General features: G+C 44.6%; 1 protein-coding gene across 1 annotated transcript in view; it reads right to left on the bottom strand.

Annotated features, from left to right (window-relative positions):
• KIAA1217 (KIAA1217 ortholog) overlaps positions 1 to 13,952 on the bottom strand; it is an 820,488-nt gene that overhangs the window by 323,444 nt on the left and 483,092 nt on the right. Inside the window, 1 exon segment of the mRNA XM_009000044.5 lies at positions 4,430 to 4,713. Within this exon segment, the coding sequence (XP_008998292.5) occupies positions 4,430 to 4,713 (284 nt within the window).

The following is a 13,952-nucleotide window of genomic DNA, read 5'->3' as shown; positions in this document are numbered from 1 at the left end:
TAAAATATGCCATTTTAGTAAATGGTTCCATCATTGTTTTTTCTCAATAGTTGTCCTTTAACAAAGGAGGAAACGGAGATAGAAGAGTGAACCATTAAGGTCGGGTGCAGTGGCTCACACCTGTAATCCCCACACTTTGGGAGGCTGAGGTGGGCAAATCACTTGAGTTTGAGACCAGCCTGGCCAACATGATGAAACTCCATCTCTACTAAAAATACAAAAATTAGCTGGGCATGGTGCGAACCTGTAATCCCTGCTACTTGGGAGGCTCGAGGCCCAAGCCTTGAGCTTGAATCCAGGAGGCAGAGGTTGCAGTGAGCCAAGACTGCACCACTGCATTCCAATCTGGGTGACTGACAGTGAGAGTCTCCCTCAAAAAGAGAGAAAGATTAAGTTATTAGCCCAAATCATACAATTATGCAGTTAGCATATTGTGAAGGCTGGATCCTGATTCTGGTTCTCGTCTGCCTCCAGAACCAAGCCCTTAGCCACCAGGCAATGGGGCTGTACAGCCTGATTGCCCTGCACAACTAAAAAGACCTAGGTTATGCTGAGAAGAGTCCTTGACAATAACAGATACTATTATATAGATCCGAATTATGTTGCAATAATGGCCACCTGCATTTTTTTGAAGACTGTAGAAGGGAGTTAATGTGACCTCTTAGCCTTTCAATTATCTAGCCTAAAGAAAACTCTTGACCAGCATATTTTTTAAAGACAAATAGAAGTTTTGCAACCGTGAATCTTCTAGTATTATAAATTAGATTTTGAAACATACGGCATGCTTTCATTCTTCTTATGTTTAATAGTAGGCAATTAGAACCTAGATTTTCAGCCGGGTATGGTGGTGCCCTCCTGTAGTCCCAGCTCCCTGGGGGCGGGGGTTAAACAGGAGGATTGCTTATGCCTGGGAGGTCGAGGCTGCAGTGATCCATGATCATGCCACTGCTCTAGACTGGGCAACAGAGCAAGAACCCTGTCTTCAAAAAAAAAAAAAAGAATATAGATTTTAAGAGATTTCATGTTAGATGCTAGATAAATCATTTTCAACATCTTATTCTCTATCTTGCTTATTGGCTCTTTTCTTATCAAGGATACTTCTCTGGGAGGAAGCCAGAAAACAGCCACCAGAAGAGCATCTGGTATTAAGAGCCTCAGTATCTGGAAAACAGCATCAGATGTGTGTTATCTGACTTCCTTCTTACAGCTGGCTGTGTAATCTTCCTGCAAAGAAAGCCTGGGATAGTCCACGCTCAGAAGGTCTGGGAAGAACAAATGACACTGCAGAGAGGAGGACAGGAAAGAGGAACTGGGTGGTAGGAGAAAAGGAGTGGAAAAGACAGGAGGTGAGATCATATCTGTAGCAATTTTGTAGGCCATGTCTACACTGATCTCCGATGTTTACAATGCTGGCTGGCGTTTGCTTGCAGAAGTGCAGTGACAGCGTTAGGGGCGTTTGAACCAGAGCAACTCCATCTTAAATAGGAGCTACGTAAAATGAGGCTGAGACTTACTGGGCTGCATTCCCAGACGGTTAAGACTTTCTAAGTCACAGGGTGAGATTGGAGGTCAGCACAAGATACAGATCATAAAGACCTTGCTGATATAACAGGTCACAGTAAAGATGCCGGCCAAAACCTACGAAAACCAACGTGACCGCAAGAGTGACCTCAGGCCATCTTCACTGCTACACTCCCACCAGTGCCCAGACAGTTTACAAACACCATGGCAACATCAGGAAATTATCCTATGTGGTCTAAAAAGGGGAGGCATGAATAATCCATCCCTTGTTTAGCATATCAAGATATAACCATAAAATCGGGCAACCAGCTGCCCTGGGGGCTGCTCTATGGAGTAGCCATTCTTTTATTTCTTCGCTTTCCCAATAAACTTGCTCTTGCTGAGCACGGTGGCTCACGCCTGTAATCCCAGCACTTTGGGAGGCTGAGGCAGTTGGATCACCTGAGGTCAGGAGTTTGAGACCAGCCTGGCCAACATGGAGAAACCCCATCTCTACTAAATATACAAAAAAATTAGCCAGGCATGGTGGTGCCTGCCTGTAATCCCAGCTACTAGGAAGGCTGAGGCAGGAGAATCACTTGAACCTGGGAGGCAGAGGTTGTGGTGAGCCAAGATAGCGCCACTATACTCTAGCCTGGGCACCAAGAGTGAAACTTAGCCTTTAAAAAAAATAATAAAATAAAATAAAAACTTGCTTTCACTTTACAGACTTGCCCTGCATTCTTTCTTGTGGGAGATTTAAGAACCCCCTCTTGGGGTCTGGATCAGGATCCCTTTCCTCTTCACAGCAGAATGAAAATGTGTACATAGATTCATGCATTAAAATTTCTCCCCTTCTGGAGGGTCAGCTTGGAATACGAAAGAAGCAGAAAGACAGAATGTGACTTGTTCATTCCGTATTACCCAGAGAAGGGAAAGCTGGCCAGTCAGGGCAGAATTAGTGGTACGTAACAGCAGATCAGAGCTTGAGGGCACCAAAATATGTTCATTACTCCTTTCAACCTTCATTACAGTTAGAATCCCCTTGTAATTGTTTTAACCAAAGCCACCATTATTATAGCAATAGCAATTATGACACCACAAAATAAGAAGACTAACAATAATCACTGACATATTTTTGACAGGCCAAGTTCTATATTTCTCAGCAAAATTAATACTTTTTTTTTTTTTTTAAGAGAGAGGGTCTCATTCTTGGGTTTCAGTGATCTCCTACCTCAGCCTCCTGAGTAGCTGGGACTACAGGTGTATGCCACCATACCCAGCTAATTAAAAATTTTTGTTTTTGCAGAGATGGGGTCTCACTGTTACCCAGGCTAGTCTCAAGCTCCTGGCTTCAAGCGATCCTCTTGCCTTGGCCTCCCAAAGTGCTGGGATTACAGGCATGAGCCACTGTGCCCAGCTCCTTTTTAAAATTGTCAAAGAATTAATCATTAGCCCATTTTACAGCAACCAGGATTCTTGTTCTTTTCTCCTCTTCTGGGTTTACTGACTGTTGGAATTGTGAACAAAAAGCAAACATGAAGTCCATAAAGCACGTTCTATATTTTAAGCCACTCAGATAATGATGCCCTAGAAGAGAAGATTGAACGTATGAAAGAATATGAGATTGAGAATAAACTAGATTTCAATTATTCAGGCTGATGCCAATGTCCATTTCCATGGGTAATCAAAAGCTGAGTAAGTTAGACATAATTTTTACACCTAACTGGGAAGATAGGAGACTTAAAACACTCCACTTGTCTCCCTTGTGTGGAAATCAGTATCAGCCTGTCTTCCTTCCCGTGCCCACCCATCACACATATGGCTAAGTGCTTTCTGCTTCCTTCCCTACATTCTCCACACTCAAAGGTCAACCTGATAACACACCAGTGAGGTCGGTAGAGGAGGCCTCATATCTCCTGTGACCCCAAGCCTGCTCTATCTACTAAAAAGTAACTGCACACAGCCAAGGCACAAAAACATCCCTAGCTACAATTGGGTGATGTCCATGTGGCTGTCAAAATAACCAGAGGAAAGAAGTAAGTGAAGACAGAAAGCACAAAGCAAGGCGTGTAGAAGGAGCACATCTGTGATTAAAAAGAAAAAAATGCCAGGCACAGTGGTTCATGCCTGTAATTCCAGTACTTTGGGAGGCAGAGGCAGGAGGATCACTTGAGGCCAGGACTTCAAGATCAGCCTGGTCCATAGAGCAAGACCCTATCTCTACCAAAAATTAAAAAATTAGCCAGGCATGGTGGTACATCTCTGTAGTCCCAGCTACTCAGGAGGCTGAGGTCAGCGGATCTTGAGTGCAGGAATTCTATGCTGCAGTGATCTGTGATCCCACTACTGCACTCTGGCCTGGGGAATAAAGGAAGATCCCATCTGAAACAACTAAAAAAAAAAAAAAAGAAGAGCAGAAACAAAATCCTAATATCAACTTCTTAAAGAAAAGGAGTTACTGCAAGTCATCTATGTCTCTAAGATCTTTTTTACCCTGAAAATAAATTTATGTATTTGTGTATTCATTCATTCATTCACAGGCTAAGCACTCTGTGCTTTCAGGGTACACAGTAGCTGGGGCCATGCTTTCCTCAGTAAAGTAATACCCATTCATTACCTGTACTTCAGATGTGTTTGTGGTTGAACATGGGAACACTCTTTTGGGGAACCGCATACTCTCTAGGCCATTCCTCTCTGGCCTAGCCTCCTGTTCTCTTGCTGTATTGGCAAAGAAGACTGAGCTTGAGGGCAGAAGTTTTCCACACCCAGCATCCTCCTCCCAAGCCCCCAAAGAGATCCAGAACAACTAAGTAGTATGCACAGTCCATTTAACTATCCTTTGCCTTTTACACTGAAAGTCACTTTGCTTTCCTCGATGTTCATTAAAGAATGAACTACACAAGGAGAAATGAGAGCATATTTTTACCTGGTCTCTCAGCCTCTCTTGGTGACCCATGATTGCGGAGGCGTGATGAGGGTATTTCTGCTTCAGATGTTCTAGGAACGCTTCTCTCTTCCGATCCATCTCAGATGTTTGCATTCCCAGTATTTCCTTGGAACTTCGGGCCCCCCCTAGGGTATGTCTCCTTGGGATATTGCGGGAAGACTTGGAAACTGAACCACGACTGTTTCCATTAGAAAGGCGTTCCTTGGTTCTGCGGCATTCTGCATCTTCTAGTGATGTTACATGCAGATTGCCTTTGCCTTGTTCTGAAAGACAAAAAAAATCAGTTCACAATTAATGGCTTCACACTAGAAATCTCATTTGCAGAACACCATGAGGGTTTGCGGCAGTTGTTAATGTATGAATGTTAACTTTGCAAATCTTTTTTCTTTTTCTTTTTTCGCTTTGCAGCAGGAAGGGGAGAAAATCCACAATCAAAGAAATATGAAAAATCATACCTTAGAGATAAAGATGTTCACTGGGCATTGTGGCTCCTGCCTGTAATCCCAGCACTTTGGGAGGCTAAGGCAGGAGGATCCCTTGAGCCCAGGAGTTCTAGACCAGCCTGGGTAACATGGTGGACCCCAATCTCTACAAAAAATTAAAATTAGCCAGGTGTAGTGGTGCATGCCTGTGGCCCCAGCTTCTCAGGAGGCTGGAGAAAGATGACTAGGAGGTCAAGGCTGTAGTGAGTTATGATCGTGCCACTGCATTCCAGCCTGGGTAGGTGACAGTTGTGAGACCCTGTCTCAAAACATAATAACAAGAAAACCCACAAGAACACTTGTTTAGGCTACTTGCGTGCAGGCAATCGGGTTACTCCTTACCCTTGTCTGTAATTATAGAAAGAGTTAACTCCAGTGACTCTGATTATTTCTGTATTTTTAATAACAGTTTCATTCTGGTAACAGGATTGTTATGTAAGCTCAATAGGGTTTCTGAAACATTTGCTTCATCACCAAGAACAAAAATAGCTATCACCCTGTACGTAAGTAATCACTGACACATGTGAACCATTTGAAAATTCTGTTTTCTCGTATTGGCACAAACCAAGCAAGCATAAGAATATCATCAGAAGTAACCATCGAGGGCTTATAAAGTAAAGGCTTAGATGAATTTCACTTAAGTGGACTTTACCTAAAACTCACAGTGAAAAGGAAGAGCAATGGTACATCCTAACAGCCTGGACCTTAGACATCCTGCCTTCTGAGCTGGCTTTTAAGGGACAAGCTGGTTTCTGCTAAGAACAGATAAACTAAGCCACGCAATGTCAATCCCGAGAGTGAGTAGCATGTATAGGGAATCTCCATTTATCCTCAACGGATGGGAGATGGGGTAACAGGTTTGAATATTCCAGCTAGCTGAGAAAAGAGAGTTACTTTTTTAAACAACAAATAGATTAGGGAGAAAAATTAAAACATTCAGAAGCGCTTCAGGAGTTAGTCTCTCTTCATGAAGTCAGGCTCCTCACGGAGAACAGTTCTTATCATACAGTATTGCTGATAGAGGCAGAATAATGTTTCCTTGTCATTGAATTCCCTGGAAAAAGTACTAGGCTGGATCTCAGGAATTGTGGCTTTTATCTGACATTTAGAACAAACAATGTGACCTCTCTGTCTCATTTTCCTCATGAATAAAATGAAGATGACTGAACTAGCATTAGGTATGCAAAGAGCCATCTACCTCTAAATCTTTTAAAACTATTCTAATTGTTTTTTTAAATAAGTTTCCAATAACAGCATATTTGTCAATTGTTTATCTTTACAAATTAAGTGCAGGAAAATAGAGATTCAATTTTTTTGTTGTTGTTTTTTGAGACGGAGTTTTGCTCTTGTTACCCAGGCTGGAGTGCAATGGCGCGATCTCCACTCACCGCAACCTCCGCCTCCTGGGTTCAGGCAATTCTCCTGCCTCAGCCTCCTGAGTAGATAGGATTACAGGCACGCACCACCATGCCCAGCTAATTTTTTGTATTTTTAGTAGAGACAGGGTTTCACCATGTTGACCAGGATGGTCTTGATCTCTTGACCTCGTGATCCACCCGCCTTGGCCTCCCAAAGTGCTGGGATTACAGGCTTGAGCCACCGCACCCGGCCGAGATTCAATATTTGAGAGTTCTGCTCATTTGAATCCTAGATAAACAGAGAACCAAACCTTCACACTAGTTTTGCAAAGCAACAGGTGTTGAGAGTTTAGGCATAAACCAGTTTCCTGAAAGCAATGCCAATACTCTTCCTCTTGTCTTTGCCTAGAAAAATCTGTGTATAGAACTCTAGTTATAGAGATGCCCCTTGGTTGGGCAGAGAAAATATTTTAATCTCAGGCTAGTTCTCCTGTTCCAGTCTTCTAACCCTTGATGTGTGTTCTGGGAGTAATTCTTCTTGTTTACCCTTCAATTCTCATTACATTGCTAATTATAGCATCTCCATCAGACACTGATGGGGAATGGGCGGAAAACCAAAGCCAAATTAGTCAATTCTACTTTTCATTCATTTCAGCAGTAAGTTTAAAAGGAGGAGAAGATGGAGCTGTTGGTTTCAAAGACATTGGGGGCTACACTGTCACTTCGTTTATTTAGGTTACCTCTCTAACATTTAGACTCACATCATGGCTACCTTTTAAACGATCTCTTCCTTGATAATATAGAAACAACAGGATCTGCTGAGCAAAGCTAGATGCAGAAAATGCTATGTCAGGTTGATAAATACCTGTGCAATCTGAAGAGGTTTAGCTTCATCTTTTGAGTGTGTTGTGCATGTTTCATATCAGCCAAAATTGTTGTATATTTGATATAACACTAGTGCTTTTTTTTTTTTTTTTTTTTTTGAGACAGGGTCTTGCTTTGTCACCCAGGCTGGAGTGCAGTAGCATGATCATTGCTCACTGTAGCCTTGACCTCCTGGGCCCAAGCAATCCTCTTGCCTCAGCCTCCTGACTAGCTGGAACCACAGATGAGTGCCACCATGCCTGGCTAATTTATCTTTATTTATTTTATTTTTTCTTTTTTGACACAGAGTCTCACTCCATCACTCAGGCTGCAGTGCAGTGGTGCAATCTCAGCTCACTACAACCTCCACCTCCCGAGTTCAAGTGATTCTTGTGCTCCAGCCTCCCTAGCAACTGGAATTACAGGCATGTGCCACCATGCCTGGCTAATTTTTGTATTTTTAGTAGAGGTGGGGTTTCACCATGTTGGCCAGGCTGGTCTTGAACTCCTGACCTCAAATGATTCACCTGCCTCAGTCTCCCAAAGTGCCGGGATTACAAGCATAAGCCATCACACCTGGGAACGCTATTGACTTTTAAGTGGAGTTTGAAGATTAAACTTGATGTTATCAAGGAACCATATTTTTAATCTAAGTTATCCAGGACAGATTAATTAACAGAACCGAGCCTCTGAAAAGGTGGTTTCATATGCAGGCATAACACACATCCATCCACATACACATATACAGCAATACCGATAAACGTCCATGCATGTCCAATCCCAGCAACAAGGAAGAAAGTTGCATTCTGCCTTATTATGCCTCATAGGCTCATATGATCTATTGTTTCATCCAAAGACCATCAGAAGAGGTCTAGACAGCCAGGACGCTAAACCCTCAGAGACGATACTTTCTTTTTTGAAATGAGATGGGAAGGGACCTGGAAGGAGAGAGTTTTGGGGGTCAGAGCCAATCTTCTGTCCACGTTAATCTTTGAGCAGCCCTGATTTACTGGACTAAACTCAACAAACCCTCGGTTTTTTCCCAGCACTTTTCTCTGGGAAGGTCACATCAACCTCGTATTGCTTTTCTGTTTTTTCTCTTTCTTGTAGATTTTTCTAAAATGTCTCCAGTTGCTTAACAAGGATTGATGTGATTTGGAGGAAAGGTACAAACAGCATCAACTGTTACCGAGGCTGGAAGGCTCAATGGAGCCACTCGGCAAACACTGGATTGCCTCCGGAGCTCTTACCGTCCTTCGGTCTTCATTTCCCGCCTTGTCCACCCAATGCCCAATGCTCTAGAATCCTGCCTGCCTCCCCTCCTACCTCGAGGCACCTGGTCCACTGTCACCGGCACTCAGAGCCACCCAACGCCACTTTCCACACAAAGCCACTTTACCCCATCCGTCATCTGAGCCTTTTCCTCCACAGGGCTCAGCTCTTGGAAGCTGTCAGGTCTCACACCTAAGGGAAAAGCGACAACTCTACCATTCTAGCAATTTGGGGAGAAAGTGGTCTTTTCAGTGGAGAAAAACTAAGAAGGATTTCAAACAAGAGGGAGCAGGCAGAGGACATTTAGTCACAATTCCACAGCCATGTTGTCAGAGATCTGAGCCTGGCCAACTCCTCATTATCCACATGAATAGAGAAAAGCTCAAGTGTGGGTTATCCAAGCCATCAAAACAGAAATACAACTCGATTTCTTGTTTGGAATGCGCTTTGGTGTTAACATTTCAACACGGGTGTGTCTAGCTGTTCGCTATTCTGGGAATCCTTGTCAAACAAAATAATGAAGCTGTAGCATGAAGGCAAGGCTTGGGCTTGCTGAACAATTTTGGCTGAAAAGCAGCCCTGTTTCCCCTTCCTGCCCCTCCCAGCCTCTGCAGAGCCCAGGGCAACTCCTCCTGGGAGCTCATTTCAAGCAGGGCAAAGAGCAACATAAACGCTTAAAGCCGAGTAAACTCCTGGAACATTCCCTGGAGAAGTGAAGACATGGCAGGCAAAAGTGCTACAGGGACACTCTTCAGGGATCCACGGGGCTCCCAGGCTAGGATTTGGCATTCTGGAAAGAGAACGTGGGAAGTAGGGACTGGGGCAGGCACCAAACACGCAGAGGCTCATGGACGACGGGGCGTCCTCAAGGAGAAAGCCACACTGCAAGTCCCGCAGGCAGGCGACTGCAGGCGCTGCCCCAGCCAGCTTCTTCGCCTCAACTCCGGTTACTCTGGCTGGGTCAGCTGACCTGTAGCCGGGAATTTGCGACCTTGCATCACCCAGCCATTCCACACCTGCTCCAGAGCCAGCAGCAATGCTGACCGCTTCCCTCAGATTGTATTCCTGGGTCAAGATTAGGGAGGCCGCAGACTCCTCAGGGAAAGTGTCCCTCTCTTCTTTCCAGTGGCTTCTGGTTTGTTGTCTCCTCTCGATTGTGCTGGGAAGCTCTCTTGTCACAGGGAACATCATGGGAAGTTGCTGTTTGGTCTGGTTGTACTGGGGCAGAGACAGCCCTATGTGTTCAGCCAGAACCCTCTCCTGCTACACACAGGAAGACTGCATTTTCCATCCAGCTCCATCTCACTGGGGCCTTGTACTAATTCCAGGCAATGAATGCACTGTGGGCAGAAGTCACGTGGCCTGCCTTCAATGGGGGCCCCTGGACCTCTTGAATAACCTTCCATGTTCTCTCTTTACTCTGTCCAGTTGAATACAAAGGATCCAGCAGAGCCCTCGAAGGCCCTGGGGGATGGCATAGTGACAGGGCAGGAGGAACTTCAGTGGCCGCCCAGGAAGTCCACCTGGCCACCGAAATCACACCATGGTGTGTATGTGTGAGCAATCAACCTTGGTCATGCAAAGCCACCAAGATTAGAGGGTGGTTACGACAATTAGCCTATCAGATTAATAAACATCATCAGTTAGCGGGCCGCAGGCTCCTACAGCATCCCTCAGTTTTCCAGCCCCCTTGTTTTTATTTCTTTGTTTTTAGAAACAGGGTCTTGATCTGTCACCTAGGCTGGAATGCAGTGATGCAATCGTGGCTCACTGCAACCTCGAACTCCTGGGCTCAAGTGATCCTCCTGCCTCAGAACGTGGAGTGACTAGAACTACAAGTTCACACCACCATGCATGGCTACTTAGAAAAAAAATTTTTTGTAGAGATGGGGTCTTACTATGTCGCCCAGACTGGTCTAGAACTCCTGGCCTCAAGTGATGCTCCTGCCTCAGCATCCCAAAGTGATGGGGTTAGCTCACTTGTGACTTTCATAAAGATCATCACCATGGCCCGGCGCGGTGGCTCACGCCTGTAATCCCAGCACTTTGGGAGGCCGAGGCGGGTGGATCACGAGGTCAAGAGATCGAGACCATCCTGGTCAACATGGCGAAACCCCGTCTCTACTAAAATACAAAAAATTAGCTGGGCATGGTGGCGCATGCCTGTAATCCCAGCTACTCAGGAGGCTGAGGCAGCAGAATTGCCTGAACCCAGGAGGCGGAGGTTGCAGTGAGCCGAGATCGCGCCATTGCACTCCAGCCTGGGTAACAAGAGCGAAACTCTCAAAAAAAAAAAGATCTTCACCATATACACAAATCAGCACAGAAATTACAGCTGAAACCAGGTCATTCTATTCCTCCATAGTATCTCAAAATTTTGTCAATGATGAAGAGGATATCTGGCATAGATCTTAGACAAACTAGAGACAGGACCTCCAATTCCCAGAAAAGCATTCTGTGTCAAGCATTGATTGATTGATTCATTCATTCATACAAATATTTATTGACTGCCTGCTTCTACACCAAAAGTTGTCAGGAGATAGAGTGGCGAAATAGATCAAGACTGACTTAATTCCCTCATAGGGAAGTCCACATTTGAAATAGAGGGGTCGACCACAAACAAATAATATATTCTCTAAATGTCATGTAGTGATAAGTGCTTTGAAGAATGAAATGGGGTAAGGGTACAGAGACTGAAGGGGCTGCTTTAGAGGAGGCTTCCGCATATCTGTGATTCCCCAGGCTTGCTGCCAATCAGAGGGTGGGGAAGGCAAGCAAGTGGGCAGATAGCACTTCACTTGCATAGAGGTTTCAAGAGCTTGGAGACCAGAGCAAAAGCACACATGTCAGGACTGCTGTGGACAGAGTCATCCAAGGAATTCCTATCCCCCAGGGCCACACTGAAGAGCCCATGGCCTTCAAAGGGAATATGATACAGTTAGATTCAGGTTCCGCCAATAATTATTGAGGCCTACTCTGCAACGCACACCGTGCACTACACTTTCCCATTGTTATTTACCTGGTAGCCGGGCTATTCAGCTGTGGAAGCTTCATTGATTAGAGCTATTCTTAGGGTGATCATATGCCCCACCTTTGCCAAAACAGCTCTGCGTTACAACTGCTGTTCCAGTGAAATTATTTGTAGTGTTCCCTTTCACTCTCAAAGGGATCTCATTTGGACAGTAAGTTACATGATCACCCCAGGGAGCCTTATCTACAGTAGGATAATAAACTCAAACTCCTGGAGTGGTATAATCAGCCTTCCATTCAAAGAATGCTTATTGAGTACCTTCTCCTGTGCCTGGTGCTCTGCTAGGGGCTGGAAATGCAAACTGTGAATAAATAAGACATAGTCCTTGCTGTGGAATATCACATTGTAATCAGGTAAAGCAGATACACAGGCAGACAGAAGAGGGAGTGCAATGATAGAAATGGGCATTATGGGTGATGTTAGCGTCAGAGATGCTGCTCTCCCTTGCGGCACTGGCGCTCACCAGGAAAACTAAAAATGAAGCCACGCTTCGCTCTAGCATCTTATTCACCCAGGACTGGACAGGATTTAAAAATCTAACTTGGATTTTTATTCCACATTTGCCATTTTTCCAGCCCTTCCTTCCCATCTCCCTGATCTCTAGATGCTGGAATGCCCTGGGGTGGTGGGGGGACATCCTTTGGACTTTTTCTTCTGCACAGATTCAATCCTAGGGGATCTCTCAGTTATCAGTCTTCCTTCAGCGCAAGTCAGCAATATCCAAATTGCAATCAACATCTCCACTTGGATGCCTGATAAACTTCTCAATCCTAACCTATCAAAAGATTTTCTGCTCCTCAGACCCCCAAACTATAAACACCCTCTCATCTAGTCTTCGTAAATGCTCCTCTACTTAGGCAAATGGCAACTCCATTCTCCCAGCTTGTCATACCAAAATTTTGGAAGTCATCTCTAACTCCTCCTTTCTCTTACCTCCCACATTGAATCCTTTAGCAATTGCTTTTGTCTCATCTCTTCTCTTTTCTCTGTCTTTTCTTCCTCCCTTCCTCCCTCCCTCCATTCCTTCCTTCCTTCTTTCCTCCCTCCCTCCTTTCCTTCTTTCTTTCTTTCCTCCCTCCCTCCCTCCCTTTCTCCCTTCCTCTCTTTCTCTTTTTCTTTCAGAACCTTATACTGTTACCCAAGCTGGAGTGCAGTGGTGTGATCATGGTTAAGTGCAGTTTCCTGGCTCAAGTGATCCTCCTGCCTCAGCCTCCCAAGCAGCTGGGACTACAAGCACGTGCCACTACGCCTGGCTAATTTTTTAAATTTTTTTCTAGAGATGGGGTCTCACTATACTGCTCAGGCTAGAGCAAAGAGTTTTGGTTTTACCTTCAATACGCATTTAGATTCTGCTTGCTTATCACCACCTGGTCCAAGCTAGCCCTGGTTCTTGCCTCCTTGGCTGCAGAAGCCTCCTAAAGGCCTCCCTGCCCTTCTCCCAACCCCACTTGGGTTGTGCTCAATACAGCACCAAGTATTACGCCTTTAAAAAGACAAATACCTATTTGTCTTTTTACAGGCTGCAGTGAGCTAGTATTACACCACTGCACTCCAGTCTGGGTAACAAGTGAGAACCTATCTCTAAAAAAAAAAAAAGGACCAGTCCCACCTGCCAGGAGATTCCCACCTCCTTCAAAATAAAAGCTCTAGTTCTTAGATGGTTTTATAGGCCCTAGGTGATCTGGCCTGGGATTACTTCTCAACCTGTTTCCCTCTCATTCTTCTCCCATGTTCTCGCTGTTCTTTGAATACATTAGATTATTGCTATTACCTATCTCGTTTTTGCTCAAATATCACCTCAGTGAAGCTCTTTCTAATAATCCTCTTTACAGTTTCACCCCCCATTTCCTATTCCTTTTCCTGCTTTATTTTTCCCTACAACCTTATTTCCCTCAAATAGGGTTGCCAGATAAAGTACAGGATTGCCCAGTTAAATTTGCATTTCACATAAATAATAGAGGAGTATTTTTAGCATAAGTATATCCCAAATATGGCATGGAATATACTTATACTGAAAAAAAATTCACTGTTTACCTGAAATTCAAATTTAGCTGGGCATCCTGCATTTTCATTTGCTAAATCCAGCAACCCTGCCATCTAACATGCTATAGATTTTATTTATTTGTTCCTTGTCTGTCTCTACCACCCCCCAAACCCCTGAAACTTGGTCCTTAGACTGTAAGTTCAATGAAGGCAAGTATTTTTAGTCTGCTTTGTTCACTGCTGGATGTCCAGCAGCTAAAGCAGTGATGTCTACATAACAGATACTCAGCATCCACTGAGTGAATGAATGAATGAGCAAAGAAGCACACTGTCTCAGACTGACCATCCTAGCCTCTGAATTACTGTGATTTGGAAAGTCTTTTCTTTCCTTTCCCCCTTTCTTCCCCTTCCCTCCTTCCCTTCCTTTCCTTTTCCCTCCTTCCCTCCCTTCCCTTCCTTTCCTTTTCCCTCCCTCCCTCCCTCCCTCCCTCCCTCCCTCCCTTCCTTCCTTC

This window comes from Callithrix jacchus, chromosome 7 (assembly GCF_049354715.1).
Source record: "Callithrix jacchus isolate 240 chromosome 7, calJac240_pri, whole genome shotgun sequence".
Taxonomy (NCBI): domain Eukaryota; kingdom Metazoa; phylum Chordata; class Mammalia; order Primates; family Cebidae; genus Callithrix; species Callithrix jacchus.
Note: the sequence above shows the minus strand (reverse complement) of the source record. Positions and strands in the feature narration are given on the sequence as shown.